The 19,256-nt window shown below is 40.9% G+C and overlaps 1 protein-coding gene across 7 annotated transcripts in view; it reads left to right on the top strand.

Annotated features, from left to right (window-relative positions):
• Window positions 1–19,256, top strand: part of NRG1 (neuregulin 1) — a 168,617-nt gene that overhangs the window by 128,377 nt on the left and 20,984 nt on the right. For 5 of the 7 annotated variants that reach the window (XM_057373274.1, XM_057373269.1, XM_057373273.1 and 2 more), the window contains one exon: window positions 12,977–13,106. In XM_057373274.1, the coding sequence (XP_057229257.1) occupies window positions 12,977–13,106 (130 nt within the window). Of the gene's footprint in view, window positions 1–12,976; window positions 13,107–18,997; window positions 19,066–19,256 lie in introns of all 7 variants that reach the window. The other 2 variants (XM_057373270.1, XM_057373272.1) reach the window with 1 other exon arrangement.

The following is a 19,256-nucleotide window of genomic DNA, read 5'->3' as shown; positions in this document are numbered from 1 at the left end:
AGTTTTATAAAGGCCATGGAAATTAATGGCATCCAGAGGTCACATCCACAGCACTGTGAGAGTAAAAGATTGCACAAGCCATGTAACTTAGCGCTCCACTGGCATATCACCAACACAAAACTTCCATTACCATGATACAGCTGCTGCAGGAAACAAAATGCATGGCTTTGGTGGAATGGAGCAATGTTGAGTAAGTGGAGGAAGACAACAATGTCTGCCACAGCACTATCTGTGTCCGGCTGACCAAGGTTAAATAAGGCAGACAGCTGACATAGGCCTCTGATACAACAGGAAAGTTGGAAAAGACATGAAGTCAGCTTTGCTTGGCTGTAAGAGAATCACCCTGAAGAAAGWAAAATCATTCTGTGTTTCCCTGAGATACTCAAACTTTGACTTTTCTTCAGTGACCTTGAGGTATTTTCCAGCAAGGAAACACATCCTGCRAAATACAGGTTTAGGCTAGAAGTGATGCTCTTAATTTATGTTTACTGGGATCTTTGTGCCAGGAAGCTTGCTGATTTTCTGCAGATTGATAAGGAAGGCTGCAGGAGAGGGCTGACAGCAGAAAGAGAGGGGGCACCTCTTCCCAAAAGCAGCTCCCACAGCTCTCAGGGGCAGCCTCATGGCAGCAGYAGAGGCTGTGGCAGCACAGAGATGAGATGTCCAGGCACAGCCACAAGACTGGCATCCAAGTCCTTTCCCTCACACACTTCTCAACCCTGGAGAACACCAACAAGTTACTACTTTTGTCCTGTGAAAAGGCTCAACATTCTCTCAATATCTGTGAGAGTGAAAAAACTGGCCACTACTTAATCCCTTATCCCTTCACAGGCTGTCGGTGTGCTCCTTGCAGGTCAGTCTAGTTATGTTTTTGGGTACAGCAGCCAAGGAAACTTTGAAAGCAATTATATTTACAGGGAGTTTGCAATGCATTGCATTGTTTTCCTGGCTATTGTAAAATGCTGGTTTAGTCCAACCAGGACATAAGATAGAATCCCTTCAATATTTGGTTTCTTTCTTCCAGCTACATTTTAGCTTTCACTTGAAAAGAAGAAGGGCAAGCCTGTTGGGTTGCAATACAAGATAAGCCCAAAAGCTTATCAATAAAACAATAAAAGTACCAAGTGAATGATTTTATATTTTTTYACATATCCTGCTGTTCTAAACTAAATGCAGCTTTTTTTTAAGATTTGGCTCAGCATTTTTAAACAGCGCAGACTAATAATCTTGTTGTAGCTCATACTAGAAGACAATATTTAAAAAAAAAAAAGCTTACATGCTCCATATCCTCAGCAGAGTTCCACTGCTGTCTCTGTCAAGCATTTGCCTATGATGTTGGCCCTGAACACTTGGTAGCTTCCCGTTTCACTGATCTGTGCAAAATTTCTGTCCTACCCTTGAGACTTTCAAGAGCCTCTCTCTCTTCCTAACCTTAGAACAAAAATGGTAAAGATTGATACATCTACCCAATAATTGTAATATGTGAAGCACTTTCTGCTTTTTGGTGTAAAGAACACTTAGTTTTACAGGGCTCAGGTGYTCTATTCTCTTCCAGCCTTTCGGTTATCATTTGGGCTTAGTTAAATTGCTGGCTGAAACCCTGAAATAATGGTCTCCTGTGAACAATATGATGAGGGAAATCCCCAGGGTCTGTCTTGTAGGGTGGTGGATGGCAGCTTCCTGAGTCATGTGCAAGAGGCAATGACACATGATATTCAAGGTTCCCATTAGTACAGATATTTTTTTCTTAAATGTACACACCATGGCACTATAAAAGTGATGTGGCAGCTGAGAAACCATAACAGTTCAGCTCTAGACTGAAAGAAGATTTAGAGACAAACCTGCTTGAACATTAACCAGTGAAAATATGCTTTCATTTTGATACAAAGGGACTCAAAAAATTGTGAGCAAATGGAATGCTTGGAAGGTTGTTGGTAGAGTACCACACACTCTAACAGTTTTCTGCAAGGAACCTGAATGGCTAGGCTCAGTCTGCAGAAGAAAGGWGAACATTTCACGCTGTGTAGTGCTTTGAAGAGGTTTGAAAGGTGCAGGCTCAGTGTACGCCCAGCTTGGCKCTCTGTTTTGAGAGCTCCTTGTGCTTGACACCACTAGAGAATGGCTTTCTGATCTTACCCACACAGCTAGGACCTCCACCCCGTCAGGTTTCACCAGTGTCCCAGTTCTTTCCTTCTGCGTCCCTCCAGTGTTTTATCATCTCGCCGCTCATCAGCACCCTTACAGCTTACCCCCTCTTCCTTCCTGCTCATCCTGTAGGTGCAGGTTCTCACCTCCAGGCAGCAATTCTGTACTGCTTTCTATAAATCAGTTCTTCAAACACCCACTTCAAGTGTTGCTCCCTGCTTGGAGGGGCTCTCTGTATGCCATGTCTCTTCAKTTCACTTGGAATATTCTGTGTTTTCAAGAAACTACAAAAAATCTTGGCTGCCATGATATAAAGGGCAAGAAACAGGTATGCAGAGATGGGGGACACAAGAGAACAGCAAGAAACTCTTCTGGCTTCACTCAGAGCCTGTCTTGTCTGTCTTGTCCTGATCAGGCTGTTGAACCATTTTCTCATTCCTTCGAATCCATCCCTTCTGCAGGTCTGTATCTGCATGAATGCATGAGTATGAAAGTGGCCCTATTAGCACAGCAATTGCCTGGAACCTGTTAGCATTTCATTATAAATCTGATTTTTGACAGATTTATAACCAGACTGTAGAAATTAACGGCTGGAAGAAATGTGCCATTTATTCTCAGCAAGAACACATTTTATTTTTCTGCATGATTGTTACTAGACAGTTTTTCAGAGGCTAGAAAAATAACATTATGCTTGTTTTCGTGTATTTCTTTTTAAATGAAAAAAAACTTCAACCTTTTCATAAACATTTAAAAACTGTCTGGTACAGTAACATGTTTATTACATAGTCCTCTGATGTTTCTTGAGAACAGCAAGTGATTAAATGGCATTGCTGTAGTAGCACATTAAAATATAGCCTATGTGAAGAAACAACAGCTGAATAAAGTAAGGTTAGCAGGTGAAAAAAATAAAGTGTCAGAAAAAAGAGTGTTGTTGATAGAAGGAAGGTAGTCCTTTCTATTGCAACAAATATACTATTATTCTTTTTTTTTTAAAGCCCAAATTGACAGCAGATTTAAGGGACAGTGTTCCATTCCCTTTGCAGTAACTTCTGAAGTTTTGCTACGAAGCTTTGACAGYGAGCCGGAGGTGAACTACTGCGCACTTTTTAATGCGAGTGGTGGAAGAAGTGAGGGCAGGGGACAGGGAGCAGTCTCTCAGGACTGGTATGGCTGTACCAACTTGCTCCTCTGCAGTCACAGCTGCCACCTGCAGCAGTTCACTGAGGTCCTGGGCAGGATTTGCTGAGGACACTGAGCTGGTTCCTGCGAGTGTGACTGCTCCTGACACATCACGCAACCCTCTGAAGCCTGTCAGTCAGTCCCACCAGGACTACAGCACACAGCTGGGAAAAAAAAAAAAAAAAAAAAAAAAAAAAAAGAAGAAAAAAAAAAAAAAAAAAAAAAAAAAAAAAAAACTCTTTCAGGCTAGGCAACCTGAAGTCTTTCTGCTTTGCCCTATTAGTCATGTTTTCTAGGCCATTCTTGTTTGTCTTTTTACTGTCACGAGTATGATTTCCCTGAGTGCCACTTCATACACACTCATTTTCAAGCAGCACTATAAACAGTGACAATTTCATAYCTCCAGGCAAGAAATTAGGGAGGGAAATGAGAAAAGGCTCCCTTGCTGCAGAAAGCTCTTTCTTTGATAGGAATTCTAAGTGCTTTGATGGTTTGCAATGAAAGGACACCCTGCTTAAAGAGTCCAAAGGATCTTGTTATAAGCAAAGCATAACCTAATAATGTCTGTCTCCACCACTCTTCTCTGGAGAGAGAAATTCCAAACAGGGAAGTGGTAACTGTATTTTTCAGAAACAATGGGTCCCACAGCTATACTGGTGGATAGCTGAGTGGAAATTTCCCTCTGCACCCACCCAGAGAGGATTTTTCTCCGCAGTGTCAATGAGCAGCTCCAAAAGAGGATGGGACTCTGGATCCTCTAGCAGAATCTGCATAAGAGAGACCCAACAGCTCTAAGACTTTATCATACCTTTTTCCAAGGGGATTGATACATTTCAAATTAAGGAATAAGTTTTAACAGCAAAAGAGTGCTGTTTTCTTTTCTACAGGTTATATTTCAAAATTTTGCTTTGAACTGAGCAGCAAATTAAACAAAACAAAAACAAAAATGAAAAAAAACCAAMCAAACAAAAAAAMCCCAAGAAATCCAAGGCCTTGCAAATCTCTGGTGGAATACAAATATCCAAGTAAACTAATAAATAAATTCAGTGCATTAGAAAGGGAAATGTCTTTGATAAGCATTCTTGTTCTTCACTTATCTTCATAACTGCCCATCTATTAGGAATCCTTTCATGTAATGCTTTCTTATCAGAGATATCAAGGAGATTACTTGGTAACCTGTGAGCAACCCTTTGTGTTTTCTGAGAGAAGTTGCCTTTGCTGTATCTTTAACTCAGAATTGAAGGCATATTTCTGCACTAGTTTGTGCCAAAGGTTGTCACAAGAGCTACCATTACATCTTAAAAGCTAATCTCTGCCACTCCGCTCTTCCCCATCACCCAGGGATCTTGGACATGTTAAAGAGATTGAGCTTCAATTGCTCAGGATCAGCACATGCCTTTTATGCCCCAGGATTCCAGAGGCTTCCTCTCATGACCACCTCCATGAAGCAGAAAGCCACCAGGAAAGCATCAGATAGTCTGTGCTTTGGGGATGAGGGCATGCCCTTAATGACTTTGAAGATGCACTGCAGAATCAATGACAGCTGGTTTTACTGCGGAATTAGTAACCTATATGTTTTTTACTGGAGAGWATGCAATAGGAGACACATTAATAGGAGACACAGCCTGGGAATCCTGGGCTGGACAATTAAAATTATTCAAGGAAACCTTGCAGACACAGCCTCCTCGTGTAAATTTATTTAACATGAGGTGTTTCAGTGGGCACATCTTGCTTTCAACAAGGCTAAATGCTTAAGGCACTGTGCTAAAATCCATTCTCCTTCAGAAAAACTTTATAAAGACACAGGGGAAAACAGGGAAGTGAATGTGATGATAAATTAAGCAGGTCCTTGAGTGCAATCTCAAATTTGTGTGGGCTTGTTGGCTCATTTTTAGGTATATTCTTGCTGCAGTGCTTTCCTGAAGGAGGTTTCATGACAGGGATTATCATGTTGACTTTATATGAAACCTAATTTGTAATAGAAAGCTTTCATGCTTTCTTTCATGAGCTGCTGAATAGTCTTTATTATCCCTGCTTCCCTGTGAGTAGATAAAACTAAAGAGGTAAAGACATTTTACACTGATCTGCAGAAGTATAATTGGTTACTTGGAATTAATAAGAAAAATCCTTCAGAGGAAAGAGGAACAAGAATAGATTTTGACTGATTGTTATAATGGAATGAAATCATTTCAGTACTCTATGTGATAAGGAAATAGTTATGTCAGTATCACTACATACTCATTAGGGCAAACTTGATGGTACCAGATGGAATCCGTAATGCAATTCTTTGCCACAGTAACTTTCAGATATAGTAAGACAGCACTGCTACCTGAGCTGAGTCTAACTGCAGCTACTCAGACCTAGATTTTTTTATCATTATTTATTTTAGTAACTGAATATCAGTTACAGCACAAGTAAGCTAAATGATCAAATGCCACAAACTGCATCAGATGTGGACTGGGGTAGGGAAAAAAATCAGATTTTGCATCCCAAAGCAAAGCAGCGTTAGTACAGCTGTGTTTGTCTCATTTTTAGGGAGTTTGCTGCCATGCCAGCTCTGTAGTTGGATTTGGGCCTTAAGATAGTGTTCAGATTCCCTCTGGACGTTTTATTGAAGGACAGCAGTTTGTTTTCATAATCTTCATAGTCTTTGTGTGACGGTCCATTCGGTTCTGTCAAGATTCTTTTCCCCCACTTTTAAAGTGAAAAGTCTGCTTGAGTTAAAACCATTGAGTATGATGTTTGCTCTATACAGAAATTATGCACTCTCCATTGGGGTGCTCCCCAGGTTGCTTTGCAGAATTTGGACACTTAGGACTTGAGAAAAAGAGCCCATGTTCTTTGCTTAACTGTTAAGTCCAGTCCTCCTGGCACCAGTTTGCTTTCGATGTAGATCCCATCAGTCACCTCCCCAGGCTGCAATGAAGATGGTTGCAGTAGCACCTTTCTCATGGATTAGACAGGGTCATGACAACCAAGGGGAAAATGTGACCTGCCTGGTGATTTGGTGCAGTCATTTCTGCTGAGGTTGGTGTCTATGCCTCAGGGCACTCAGAAGAAGATGGCTTCTCACCTGTCCAACAGCTGCACTCTCCTCTGAGTGCAAAGTCTCCCTTGGGAATGGGACTGGCACAGGACAACTGGGCTATCCAGGCTACTCTTGTTTTGTGAAGGAAAATCCTTCTCTCTAAGTCTCCTTTTCAGTTTCGACAGTCTCCTCTGCATCTGCCCTAGTGGTCAGCAGCCTGAAGAGACCTTTCAGAGCTCTGTGGAGGAGCTGTGAGATACAGAGGACACATATGATGAAAAGCCTTCTAACAAATGTGTTACGGGTTGTTTAGCATGGGCTCTGCCCATTAAAAATCTCTTGCCCGATGAGTTACATGCCTTGCTTTGCTGCACAGCGAGTGTGGAAAAGAGGCCTTGTGGCCTCCAAAACAAGGTGAGCCAGGACCAGGTTTCCAGCAGTTTATTTGGCCACTCAGGTTTTTCTGCATCATGGGATGTTCTCCAGTACAGCAAAGGACTCCACACTGGATAACATTCATTGTGTCACGACATTTGTGTTCAGCTCCTTATCTGCTGTCTGCTTTAATCTAAGGTCTCTAGATATTCAGACCCTCCCACCCATTCCTGACATTTGCAAGGATGTCTCTCAATAGTAAAACCACTTCCTTGTCTGGCTGTCAGTTTAGCATTCCTGAGCTTCGAMCATTTTTCCTGCACTGGTTCAATCTGTGTATATTTCCTCTGCACCTTCTTTCTTTTCTTTTTCTTCTGTCCCTTCCCACCACACACACACTTTTCCTCCTGGGACACTCTGGTCTGTCACTACCCTATGTTTTTCCATTCATGTCTTCCTTCACCAGGTGGGGAATGTTTTCTAAAGGCTCTTGCAGCCCTTTTGCTTATCACACCACCCTCAAGTGAAAGCTGACATCTTTCATGGCAGTGAAAAAGTGTGCCTTGTCTCAAAGCCCAGTTTCAACCAGGTCTTTCCATTCATAGTATTCTTCCACAGCCTGTGTTTTCCACACTTCTGAAAATTTTCTTTTGCATACAGTAACTTCATTTCCTCAGCGACAAAGTGACAACCTGTGAGCTGTGTGTGTCTGCGCCCACCCTTTCTACCGTCTCAAAGCTAAATGAAGCAAACAGAAATTGCTCTTGATCAGYGGTGTTTAGCATGTGTCACCTCTTGACCCTCTGTGGTGAGCCAGATGCTGTGCAGGTCTCGCAGCCGCACGCCTGCCAACTGGGTCAGTCTCTTGGCCTATCGGGGAGGAAGCGATCGGGTGGTGCAGCAAGCTGAAGCGTCTGCGCTTTGTTTTTCTTCTTTTTTATTTAATTTTTTTTTTTTTTTACTTTGCTTTGCTAAGGTTGGATTTGTGAAAGGAAACCACCGCTGAGTCCATGTCATAGGGGGAAGGAGAGACGTGCCGCCTTGGTTCAGCAAGAGTTTATGTGCTCTCAATCTTTCCTGAAGTTTCTATCTTGCAGACCCGGCGATTTCCTGTTTCCTTCTTGCTGGCCCTGATCTTCATAGAGATAGTGCCAAAGTGAGAAAGCAATGTCTTATGGCCAGAGAACAATTCCACTAACTCGTAAGCACTCAATTCCAGCTGCTGGCTGAACAGATCCTTAAATGATCTCCTGTGGAGGTCCCAGGAATCTGTTACACTGTGTTATTTGCTAAGGAAGTGGCAAAAAAATAATTATGGCTGGATTGAACAGTCAGTTTAGGGTATAAATCACAAAAACAATGTGAAAAATTCTGAGCAGCCCCATGAAATAGATCATAAATGCCTCATACAAAGACTTACTTGTTTTGGAGGTTTTTCCTCTGGTGTTTATTCGTTTGTATTGGTAGTTTTTTTTAATCTTTGGTATGTTCACAGAATCATGAATGCCGTTCCAGACCTGGAACAATTAARTATGAACAACTGTATGAAATACATTTTTTTACACACCTGGTAAAATGGAAAATCTCTTTTCAGAAAGGGGCTAGGTTTTGATTACTCTCAGGTTTTGGCTTCTGTTCTCCTGTAGCTTTTGCTGCCCACAGTTACACTGGATCTGGCAGCTTTCCTCATTCAGTGCAGTACAGAAATGCCACCTCTTACTGTAGGTGCCTTGCAAGTTGGATTCATCAGGGAAGTCAGAGTGAGGTGAAGAGGCTCAGTACTCAGCAGGAAGAAAATGTAGATTGTTTCATGGAGATACAGAATATTTAAGTGCTACAGCCAAGGTTATGCAAGAAATTACCCCACAAGTCAGGGCTGTGCGTCTCTAAACTGCACATCAGCAAGTCAAGAGGGAGCTGTGCTGTGCTTTCAAAGAAAAGAATGAACTTCCAGTGTTGGACTATGAGTTAGTAAAGCTGATTTTGATCTAGGAGGTTGCTTGTGTGCACTCCCTCCCCACCTCCCTCTCTCCCTGGGTTCATCCTTCACTCCATGGATATCCCTTTCTCTTCCATTTGGATGAGCCACAGGTTCACAAAGGGAGACTGGAAAGGTGTCCATCTGCAGTCAGTGAGGTGGCATTTTTACCTGCACTGAGTGGCCTCCAGTGAAATGGCAAACCTGTCTTTGTGCTGCAGCAGTTGCTTGTCTCCATGGAGTCATGTGCATCTCAGTAGGCACCTTGCACGACTTTGAGTGTGTCCTCTGATTTTACAGCAGCTTTGCAGAAACTCARTTCAAAGAGGCCTGGATACTATTCTGTTTAGGTTGCAAAGCCCTTCCCTCATAGTCTGAATTGAGTCAGAGATCCCTTAGGACTCCTCTCAGTGGACTCACCCATGCAGAGTMTGGGAGTCTTGGTGCTGTAGCCACTAAATATCAGAGGTGTTTTTGTTGTTTTTTTTTTTTTTGGAAAGCAAGAGAGGGAAAGAGAATGCATTTTTCTGTTTCAGACCAGAAAAAAAGGGTCAGAGATTCCCCAGGTAAGAACAGAATTATATGAAATTTTGTCTGCTTGACATGAAATGATCCTAAGGTAGTTTTACAGCAGTAATTCACCTTTCAGAGAACTGCTTTTGTAAAATGCAATAGTTTCTATTTTTCTTGTTGTTAATGTCTTTAGTGTCTGTGGATGGGAGCCGATCTCATTGTTTCTCATTGCCATGCGAATATTTGCATTACTAGTTGTGACCTTGTTCACAATGTCTGCAGYTGCATTTTTAAATATGGTGCTTCTTCCTTCAGGGAAGGGAGAGGGGRAGGTAGACTTGGCAGTATTTTCAGATATTCTCTAATACGTGGTATTTTCAAATTGTGATTTGCCTGTAATGTGTGTGACTTTGTCCTTGCAGTAAGCCAGGTGTTTGGTGTAGGGCTGTAGATCAAAACAGCTTTTCTCTCTTGTGCTTGTATAGCTGAAGAAAACATTACAGAAAAGAAAGGAGGTGTTAATTTTGATTAGCTGGAGAGCTAACAGTGCTCAGATATATGGTCTACAGCTGTGTGCTTTACCTCATCACTGCTGGTCATTCCCACTAAACATCTTCCAAGACCATGTCTGCAAGAGATGTGTGGAAAGGCCATATTTTGGGGCTAGTTATGGGCTATATGAAATGCACTCTGATGAACACCTGCTCCCAAACACCACATTTCTTCCGTTATGTGGCTTTAAGTGAAACCCAAACCCATAGTTAGTGTTTCTTGTATTTAATTGGCAAAGTAGGCTTAGAGTGCACACACTGAATACTGGCTAAATGCCATAAAAACTCTGCATACTTTGCAAAGAAAAATTCATATCAGAATTAACTCTCTGGAGACTTTTTTCCTCCCCTCACCCCATTGCAAAGCTCAGGCAGACAGAGCCTACAGTGCCAGCAGATCACTAATGCAGAGAAAATTCTTGTGCAAGATTTATACAACAGTTTTGAACATGTGATGCCAAAAACATGGGTAAACAGAGCCGTCACAAATATGTGTGAAGCCCTTGCATCATGCAATTCCTCTGAGATCTGCAAATTATTCCCACCTCTAGTAATCWGTTCAGAACAATTGCTGCTGCCCAAATCTCACATCAGCTAGGAAGTCACTGTTAACTTTGAAATTCTGTGGAGTTCTGGTTTTGACTGAGCTTGTGCTTAAAGAAAAAGCAAGTGAGATTATGGAAACAGTTACAGATAGCTACAAATCCACGTGTTACTATATCTACCTTCATTTTTAATTTAAATCATTACATTAMCCAGCAGGATAGCAAAATGGTGGGGGGGGTTGGGTTTTTTTTCAAAATAATTTCACATAATATTGTTCTTTTCCCCTTCCAAATTAATGGACTAGCTTTCTGAGCTTGAGGACATCCTCAGAGTATTTGGCTCTCAGCTTGAAGTGCATCCTTAACTTTATTAAAAGGTGGATAAGTTATCAGCAGTGATAAGCTTAATACTGAGTTTGCCAGCTGAGACTCACAAAGGCTTCAAATTATGTATTGCCACACAGATGGAATCTGCTCACAAACCCACATTTGTTACATCCTAGCATTGGCCTGTCCTGTCAGGTATCTTCTTTAGGAAAATAATCCAGGCTCTTTTCAAACCAGAGGAGGAAAGGCCCTTCTACAAGGCAAATCTCCCCATCCTAAGGGAGGGGAGATCCTCAAGGATGGTGGTCAATCCTTTGACATCAAACACAGAGGACCCTCCACTGCTGAGCGGGTGGCAGCCTGTAGGCCAGCCTTTTGTCAACATTGGGTGCAAAATCSTGTTTGAACTGGTGCTAGCTGAAAGAGTGTCAGACTACTCTTAAAACATGACCCCTTTTCCTGCCCCTAGACAAGACATAAATTTATCCTGGTCTGAGAGGTTATAAATCATGCTTTGAGGGGCCAGGAGAAAGGAATGTGTTATTAAGAGGAATCTGTACTCCATGTTTGCATTTCATTAACGCTAAGAGGCCCCAGTCAGGATGGGGATCTGTGGAGATGTGACACAATGGGTGGATGCAAGTGAGAAGCAGAAGGGAGCTTGATTTTTGGAAGAGGTACAGGAGGGTTTTTGCTGGTCTGTTAGAGGAGAGCACCCCATACAAGTAAGGCAGCATAGAAGAAAGAGAGAGACAAGGTGGTGCACTCTCTCAAGTGCTGAGTGCTAAAAATGCATTTACCTGGAATATAATGGAAAACACATAAAAATGGAATGTGACAGGGACTATATCATACTGCAGTTCAAAATGCCTGAGTGGTGTTTGTTCATAGTTGATCTGCTAAAACCATGTTTTCTTCAAATTCAGCATGTTCAAGAAATGATAGAATGTCACACATCACCTATAATAAGCATGCCCCTTGGGTGCTTTTGTGTTAGAAAAGGCTTCAAATATCAGACAGTTTTCGTGTAGGTGTGTGCAGCTTTCTAATCAACCTCAGTGAAATCAGTCAATAGGTAATAGCATTGTTTCATCTCAGGGTACAAGCTGTCTTTTAGAAACAAAAATATTGGGATCTTTTTGATCACAGTAACAAAATTCTAATTTCTGTGTGTCTGGAGGCAAACAAATACCATTCAGAAATCTCAAGCACTTTTTACAGTTTGCAGGTAGTCACTTCAGTTAGTTTTAGCCATTTAAAATTTATGGGCACGTTGTCCAGAGTTTAAGCTTCCTCTGCAGTCCATGTGGAGAGAGTCACCACCAAAGAGGCTCTTTATCTTACTCGTTGGGGTGATAAGTTGAGTTGCTTTCTGTGGGCAGTGAAAAGCATCCTTGACAGAAATTGCCCTGACAAATCATAAGGCTGTGACTGCTTGTCCTTCCCTGGCAGCCTCCCTAAAGATTGCTAATGAACAACGCTACTGCGTTCTCTAGGTATTCTCTAAATGCAGCAGGGAGTAAGCTAAAAAACACTGTKGGCAGGGTGGAACTTCCATTTAACAGCAATTTAGACACCTGGTGGTGTCCAGCAACACTGGTGGCCCAAAACCTCATGCTCATCTCATGCACATTAGCCCAATTCCAGGAGTGCTCAGCTTGCCTCCAGCAATGTACACATGCACAGGAAGGAGCAAAACCTCCAACCTCCCCATTCTCTTCCTCCTACACAGTCAAACCAGGGTATCCAGAGCTGTTGTTCATGAGCAAGGAAAGAGGCACTCAGCATTCAGCCATTCACCCTCTCCTCAAGGAGAAGGAAGTGGCTTTTCTGAGGGCTTGAATAAGCACAGGGCCTCAGTTTAAGCTTCTCTGAAAAACAGCTGCTTCAAGGCAATATCAGGAGGAAATCTCATTCAGGACCTGATTTTATTGGACACTATATCAGCAATCTGTAATGACTCTCACACTCCAAAATCACTTGTATGCAATTAATGCCATAAGAAGTTCCTGCACATAAATTACATATTTTTAATGGAATGCACATGAGTTTTGCTAAAAATTAAGGTCACTTGATGGACAGGGCTAGGGAAACTTGCTTCCTGCCTGGCTGATTATGGGGTTGTGTATCTCTGAGGTATGTATTTAAACTCCAGTCTCTGTGTCAGTCAACAAAATACAGGGTCAAGTAATTAGTGTTTGTGGTAGCAGCAGATAGAGAGCTCAAAGGACTTGCCAGACCCTCCCTAGTCTTACTTCTTCCCACATACAAGTGTACTTACCAGCCAGAAAGAAAAACAGCCTCTGATCTGTATTTTCACTCTTATCTTTTCCAGCCACTTCCACATCTACAACTGGGACAAGTCATCTCACAAAATGTGACATAAAGCAGAAAGCCTTCTGTGTAAATGGGGGAGAGTGTTACATGGTTAAAGACCTCCCAAACCCCCCAAGATACCTTTGCAGGTAAGAAATCCTATTAGCTTCTTTTGTTGGAGCTACCAGATGTCACAAATGGTTTTTCTTTAAAGGAACACCTGAACAATGTYTTCTTCTGAACTTGCATTTCTTCAATTTTTAACCATTTGGATGTGGAGAGAAAGCCAACAATGACCTCTATGTTCTATACATGAGGCATAGCAGAGGCTAACTGGCAAATATTTCTATGTGATAGTGACATGGCATCTTCCATTGATTTTCATATGGCAGAGTAACACAGCTTGAGCCTTATGTTAGAAATATTGAAACAGACACTGTATACTAAATAYTCCTCATTTAGGAAAAAAAGAAAATGGGTGTGGTAAACTGCATTGAATAACTACACTTCATACAGGAGAGACTGTTATTTTTGTTGTCTGATGTAGTAACTGAACAATTTCTGGTGAGACAGGATTCACAGCTGTGTGTTTAATTGCATGAAAAACAATGACTGTCATGGTGATTGGTGGAGRTTATTATTTTGTGTGCGGATCTTGATTCATGAAGTCATGTGAGTTTAGTTTAACGGGGTGCTCATGCACCTTTTTTGTGGTCCTGGCTGTGCTGCAYTGGAGTGCTGCAATAGAGACTGTTTGCATCAGAGAACATCCATGAAGAGCTATAGCCCTGAAATTTACCTCCTTCCTGGGATCATGTCTTGTAACATTTACCCCTGAAGATGAACAAACCATAGGGACTGCTTCTCACCAGCTGGAGAGGAAACTCAGCATTTAAACCTTGGGAAACCTTGGCTGAGTGGAAAAGGTGTACTTTTGTGAGGATATCGCTGTTTTTCAGACAGAGAGATGGCAGTCAGTGAAGCCTGTCATCTGCTGTAACTGCATAATGTTTCAGTCTCCTAGGACTAGAAATTAAAAAACATAATTGTAAAGACAATTCTGGTAGGTGAGTTAGGTGAAGCTCTTTGATGCTTTCATTATGCCAGGAAGAAATTGACTGCTTGTTTCTGTTGGTTTTTTGTTTGTTTAAAAAAAAAAGGAAAACAAACAAAAGCCATTCAAAACAAAAACACCAAACCTCACAATGTTGTGGTTTACCGATACATTTTCTCTTTTTTTTTGTAGAAAAATGTTACATGCATGTCATGGGCCATGTTTTGCTTTGGATTTTCATGGATTGCTGTGCTGCTGAAAGCAATGAATGTTCTGTTGATTTTAGGATCATTTTTTGCTAAAGTGAATATGGAAAGGTTATATGTGCTCTGGGTTAGATTCTTTTTAGAAAAAGAGAAAGATTTGTGTTAAATTTACATGGTTGTTGTAAGGCAKCATAAAAGATGAGCAGTTTGCTATGACTCTCCAGAGTGTGTTCAAGAGCCTGCATGTGTCAGCTTCTATCCAAACACTGTTCAGAAAACTCCAGTGAATGGTAGAGCTGAGCATCTAGCAGACTTGCTAATCATTAACATTGTCTTGGCAGCTTCAGAGGTATCCCATCTTCACTGATCTGGGACTTCCTTATTTTAATTCACAGATCTGTGTACGTTCTCTGATGATGTTATAGACTGGCTAACATTTTTAATAAAATGCCTTGGAGACACTTGAATAAAATGGGTGCTGGTTTTCCCTATTGTTGACAAGAAATAGCTTGTAGTTCTGGGGCTGGATTTCAAGGACAAGGCAATTCCCAGATCAGGCMGATGTGTTTCTGCCTGGGTGGTCCAAGACCTATTTGGAAAAAGAATCAGAGCTCTAAAGTTAGGGTGAATCTCATTTACAGCGAGGCAGTGGAGAAGGATTCCTACCTTGAGAACAGTCARGACCACCACTATTTTGCAGGGCCTTTTGCTATGCCCTCTAATCCTTGCCAGACCCAAAATTTTATGTTGTATAGTAGAACTGGCTGCAATACGGCTACATAAGAAATAAAAGTGAGTAATTCAAAGTGGATGTACTGGGAAACTGAAGGGACAAAATTCAGTTTTCTTCTTACTACTTTAGAAGTATAGATGTGCACTTCTAATTCTAGCATTCCAGTTAATTAAAGTAAGTCTTCATTGTTCTAAGAAAATAAATCTACTCACAGAACATGCTTGTGGAAACAGAATGCTTGAAATATGGTACTTGCTCTTCATATTTCTGCCTCAGTAGCAAGTTCACATTTTTCCATATGGTCCATCTGTTGAGAGCAAAAACAAAATTTCTAAAGCATGAGCCATATCATTCTAAATTGGTTTTATCCCTAACCAAAAAAACATGACTCAGATKCAAAACAACCATGGAATTTTCCAAGTAATATCCATAGTTTTATAAATCCCCTGTTCTATTAAAAAAAAAAATTGAGATCCTAAATTCATCTTCAGCTAAATCTAGCTATATATTAAAAAAAAAAAAAAAAGTATTTTGTAAGATACATAGCAATGATCTGGGCAGGATCAGATCTTGGTCTTATGGATGCTAGTGTGAACTTTGAGAAAATTCCCTGCTTTCAAGACATAACCATGTGAAATGCTCAAGAAATGTGTGAAGAGTTAGTAAAGCATTGTRCAGCTACATGTAGGGTAGGATGTATGTCAGCTAAAATTATGTATYTTAATTAAGGCCCAAGACTGAACAAAACAGTCTCAAAATAGGACAGCTGAAATAGGAAGCTTTGAGACTACTAAATAAATAAGAGTATAAAATTTTCAGAAGCTTCAGAGGAACATGAACATTTTGAAAACATCATAGACTTAGGAAGCCTGGATGTTACTGGCTTCCTATGCAACAGAGATTCCTAAGTCATTTCTCTTCAATTGAAAATGTGTTCCCAAGTTCACTGTGGACAAAGACTTCAGTAAATGCAAAATTAAGAACAAAATATCTAGCATTTTCTTCTTACTTGAAGAAAAATCTAAATGAGTATAGTATCTGTGACATTTTTACAGTATCATACCATGAAGGCSTTGATAGCCTGACCAATTGATTTCTGACTTGCAGACATCATCTTTTCTAGCAATTTTGTGGTTACTGACGAGATTAAATTTATGTCCAAATTTCATTGGATGAAAATAATGCTACTCTCTAACAGGAAGTATGCTGCTGCTTTTCTCAACAGCAAAAGAATGAGTTTTGTACTTTTTAATTATATAGCCATTTTCTATATTTGTCTTCATGTAAAGGCCTTTGTAGAGTAGAAATGGGCAGAAGATTCTTCAAACCAGCATTTATGCAAGCAGAAGTTCCAGAGGTATTCATTCAGGAGACAGGATAGAAATACTAGTTCTGACAGACAATGAATATGAAAATATTCATTGCTAAATATGAAAGGATTCTACWTGCCATGGAAAACAAATCTTCTCCCACAATGTATTTGTTTTTAGGTARTGAATGAAATGGAAATGAAAGTTCAGTGTTCTGAGAAATGTCCACTGAACACATGCAACTGCTGTTCTTTGCCACTACTGTGAGTAGAGGGATACAAGCAATTCCATTATTTCAGTATTTTGGTTTTACTCACATAATGCAACAAATAAATGGTCCAAGTTGCCTTTTTGAAGGCTGAAGGGAAATTACAAGGCTCTCATAGCACAAACATATACCTTTTGCTCTAAGTTGTTGACTTCAGCTTTTGCTATGGTAATAAAGAAAAAAAYGGTATTTGGACAATGATCTAGAAAAGAAAGACACAACAAGAAATAATGCCTGAAAACTTTGAGTAGGACAAGGTGTTTGGGAAAGGACATCATCACAAGCTGATTGTAAGGTACAGTSTACAGGAAACAGCCTTCCAAGCTGCACGGGAAACAGTGCTTGCAGTGCACATCTGAGCAATAAAATGCCTCTAGCATTCACACATCATCATAAACAGACAGTCTCATCTCAGCTTTCCTCTCAGCTGGCCCACCCTGGGCCCATTCTCAAGGGCAGGTGCTGCAGCCCATTTGCTGACAATGGTTTCAGAGCGAGTATAAACACACCTGAACTGCTTTCRGGGCCACTCAACAGGGCTGACCCTGCTTGGTCTGGAAGTGATTTCAGCGTTGTCTACACCAGTGCTCAAGTTGTTTTCATCACCTCCACAGCTGCACCAACATCTGAAAACAAGCACAGACAAAGCAAGCAACCACCGGCTGCCAGTGACAAGAGGACAACGTGAGCCTTTTAATCATGTTCCTTGGGAATGTGTGGGGCTGAGCCTGACAAGCAAGGTGTAGAGGTCCCTCTGAACTGAAAGCCATGCATGTGCAAATGCCAGCTTTCCAGGAATAGCTATTTAACAAGATCACAATAGTGCAAAATACTTTCACTCTTGATTCAGTAACACAGATCAAAATGCCTTCTGTCAAAGGCATTTTGCCTTCTATCAGAGGTGCAAAAAGTATTCTGTCATGCCCAACAATAGCATCTTCTAATGACAGATTTATCCATATTGCATTTTTCTCAACTGAATGTATCAGTGAAGACTGGGACCTCTCCACACTGGGTACTTACACAAAGATGTGACCTTGGCTCTGGAGAGCTTAAACTCCCTTCCTTAATAAACAAACACATCATTACAGCAAATCAGCTCCAAAGAATCATCTGCAGATCCTCAAAATATACTTTTATTATACAAATATCATTCCTGCATGGTTTATTTAAACAAGATACTAGTGTTTATCCTTGACACTGAACTTCTGGCAAAGGGATTTTCTGGAAGTCTCACTTGTGCAAGGATAGCATCCTTGTTTTTTAGGGCTASAGGCAATTGAGAAAAAGCAGAATTYAACATATTGGGACAGCTTTCAGYATACATGAAACTCACATGGGTAGAAGAGATGGAGTATTCTTCTGACCAACGTGCACTTACAAATATCAAAAGAAGGCTTTTCAGCACCTGACAAGTAAATGATGACGTTTGAAACAGAGGCTAGCAGGAGAAAAAGAGTGGGAGATTCTGGCACATGGCAAACTCATGGGGAGCATTGCAAAGACACAAGGAAGTGTTCAAGGAAGCAGGTATCAGATAATTCCAGGTTACATGCTGAGCAAGAATGGAGAGATAATGGAGAAAGAGTAAAGATTGAAATCTATAGATACTTAGTGTGGTCATTCACACTTACATCTGAAGCACAGGAAGCCCGCATTGCCATGGTGATATTTTGGGAGCCCGAGCCCTGCCCCAGAATGGAGAATGAAGGTGAAGGAAGAATTGATGGCAGCGGAAAATATGGGCAAATCATAGAAGAGAAATTCCTTTTCTATGATCAAGGGGAAARCTACACTGAAGTTTTTAGCAGAAGAGCTTGTGAACTGAAAGCACAGACAACTTTGGGACTGCAAATCTTGAGAGCACTTCTGCCCTCTCATTTTACTTGTTGCCTGGRCTGACTTCTTTTCTTTTTGTGACCATGTTGAATATACTTCCCTTTGGGTTTGACTTTATCTTCTCACTTTTTGCAATTTTTTTCGTGACTTTTCTGTGATTGCTGTATTAACTATTCTTCCACAGAGCAGAATGCCAGAAGACACAACATGCCATCACAGAAATAGGGAAATCATGGTATTTTCATAGATTTTACGTGACTAATGAAAGCAACAGTGTAAATTGTTATACACTGCATTGCACATTTTAAAAAATAACTCAATCTGATCCCTTCATCAGGTGGAATAAGCGGTGAGGTGGTACACATTTTTGCTAGCCATGATTCTTCTTTCTTTTTTGTAACAGACAAGCCAAAAGACTTCCTTTTTCTCTGATAGATTTTTGCTGTAAATTGGGCAAAATTTTATCTTCCGGAAAGATTACATTTTCTTGCCTCTCTTCTGATCATTTTTCACTAACACCTAACCAGGAGGTCACTTAATGCACTCGCACTCCATAGACCAGCAGGTGTAAGTCTGTTAGTSCAGTGGTTTTGGTGTACCAATATTGCTTATCACGTTTTTGCCCTTTAGGTGCCAACCTGGATTCACTGGAGCAAGATGTACTGAAACTCTGCCCATGAAAATCCAAAACCAAGAAAGTATGTTAAAATAATCTGAACTTTGCTTTCTTCCCCAACTACAGCAACAAAATCAATAGTACTTGGTGTTTTCACAGTTCAGCTGGAACCGGCCTSTTTACTCACTAATTTATGACCTGATTTTCTGAAGTACAATCTGTACACCATGGCATTATTGACCTCCAAAATATTTCTYGTTTGTGTGATTTTTG

Source organism: Malurus melanocephalus, unplaced genomic scaffold (genome assembly GCF_030028575.1).
Source record: "Malurus melanocephalus ecotype Western Australia unplaced genomic scaffold, MMel_1.1 scaffold_191, whole genome shotgun sequence".
NCBI lineage: Eukaryota > Metazoa > Chordata > Aves > Passeriformes > Maluridae > Malurus > Malurus melanocephalus.
This window is presented reverse-complemented; position numbering and strand designations above follow the sequence as displayed.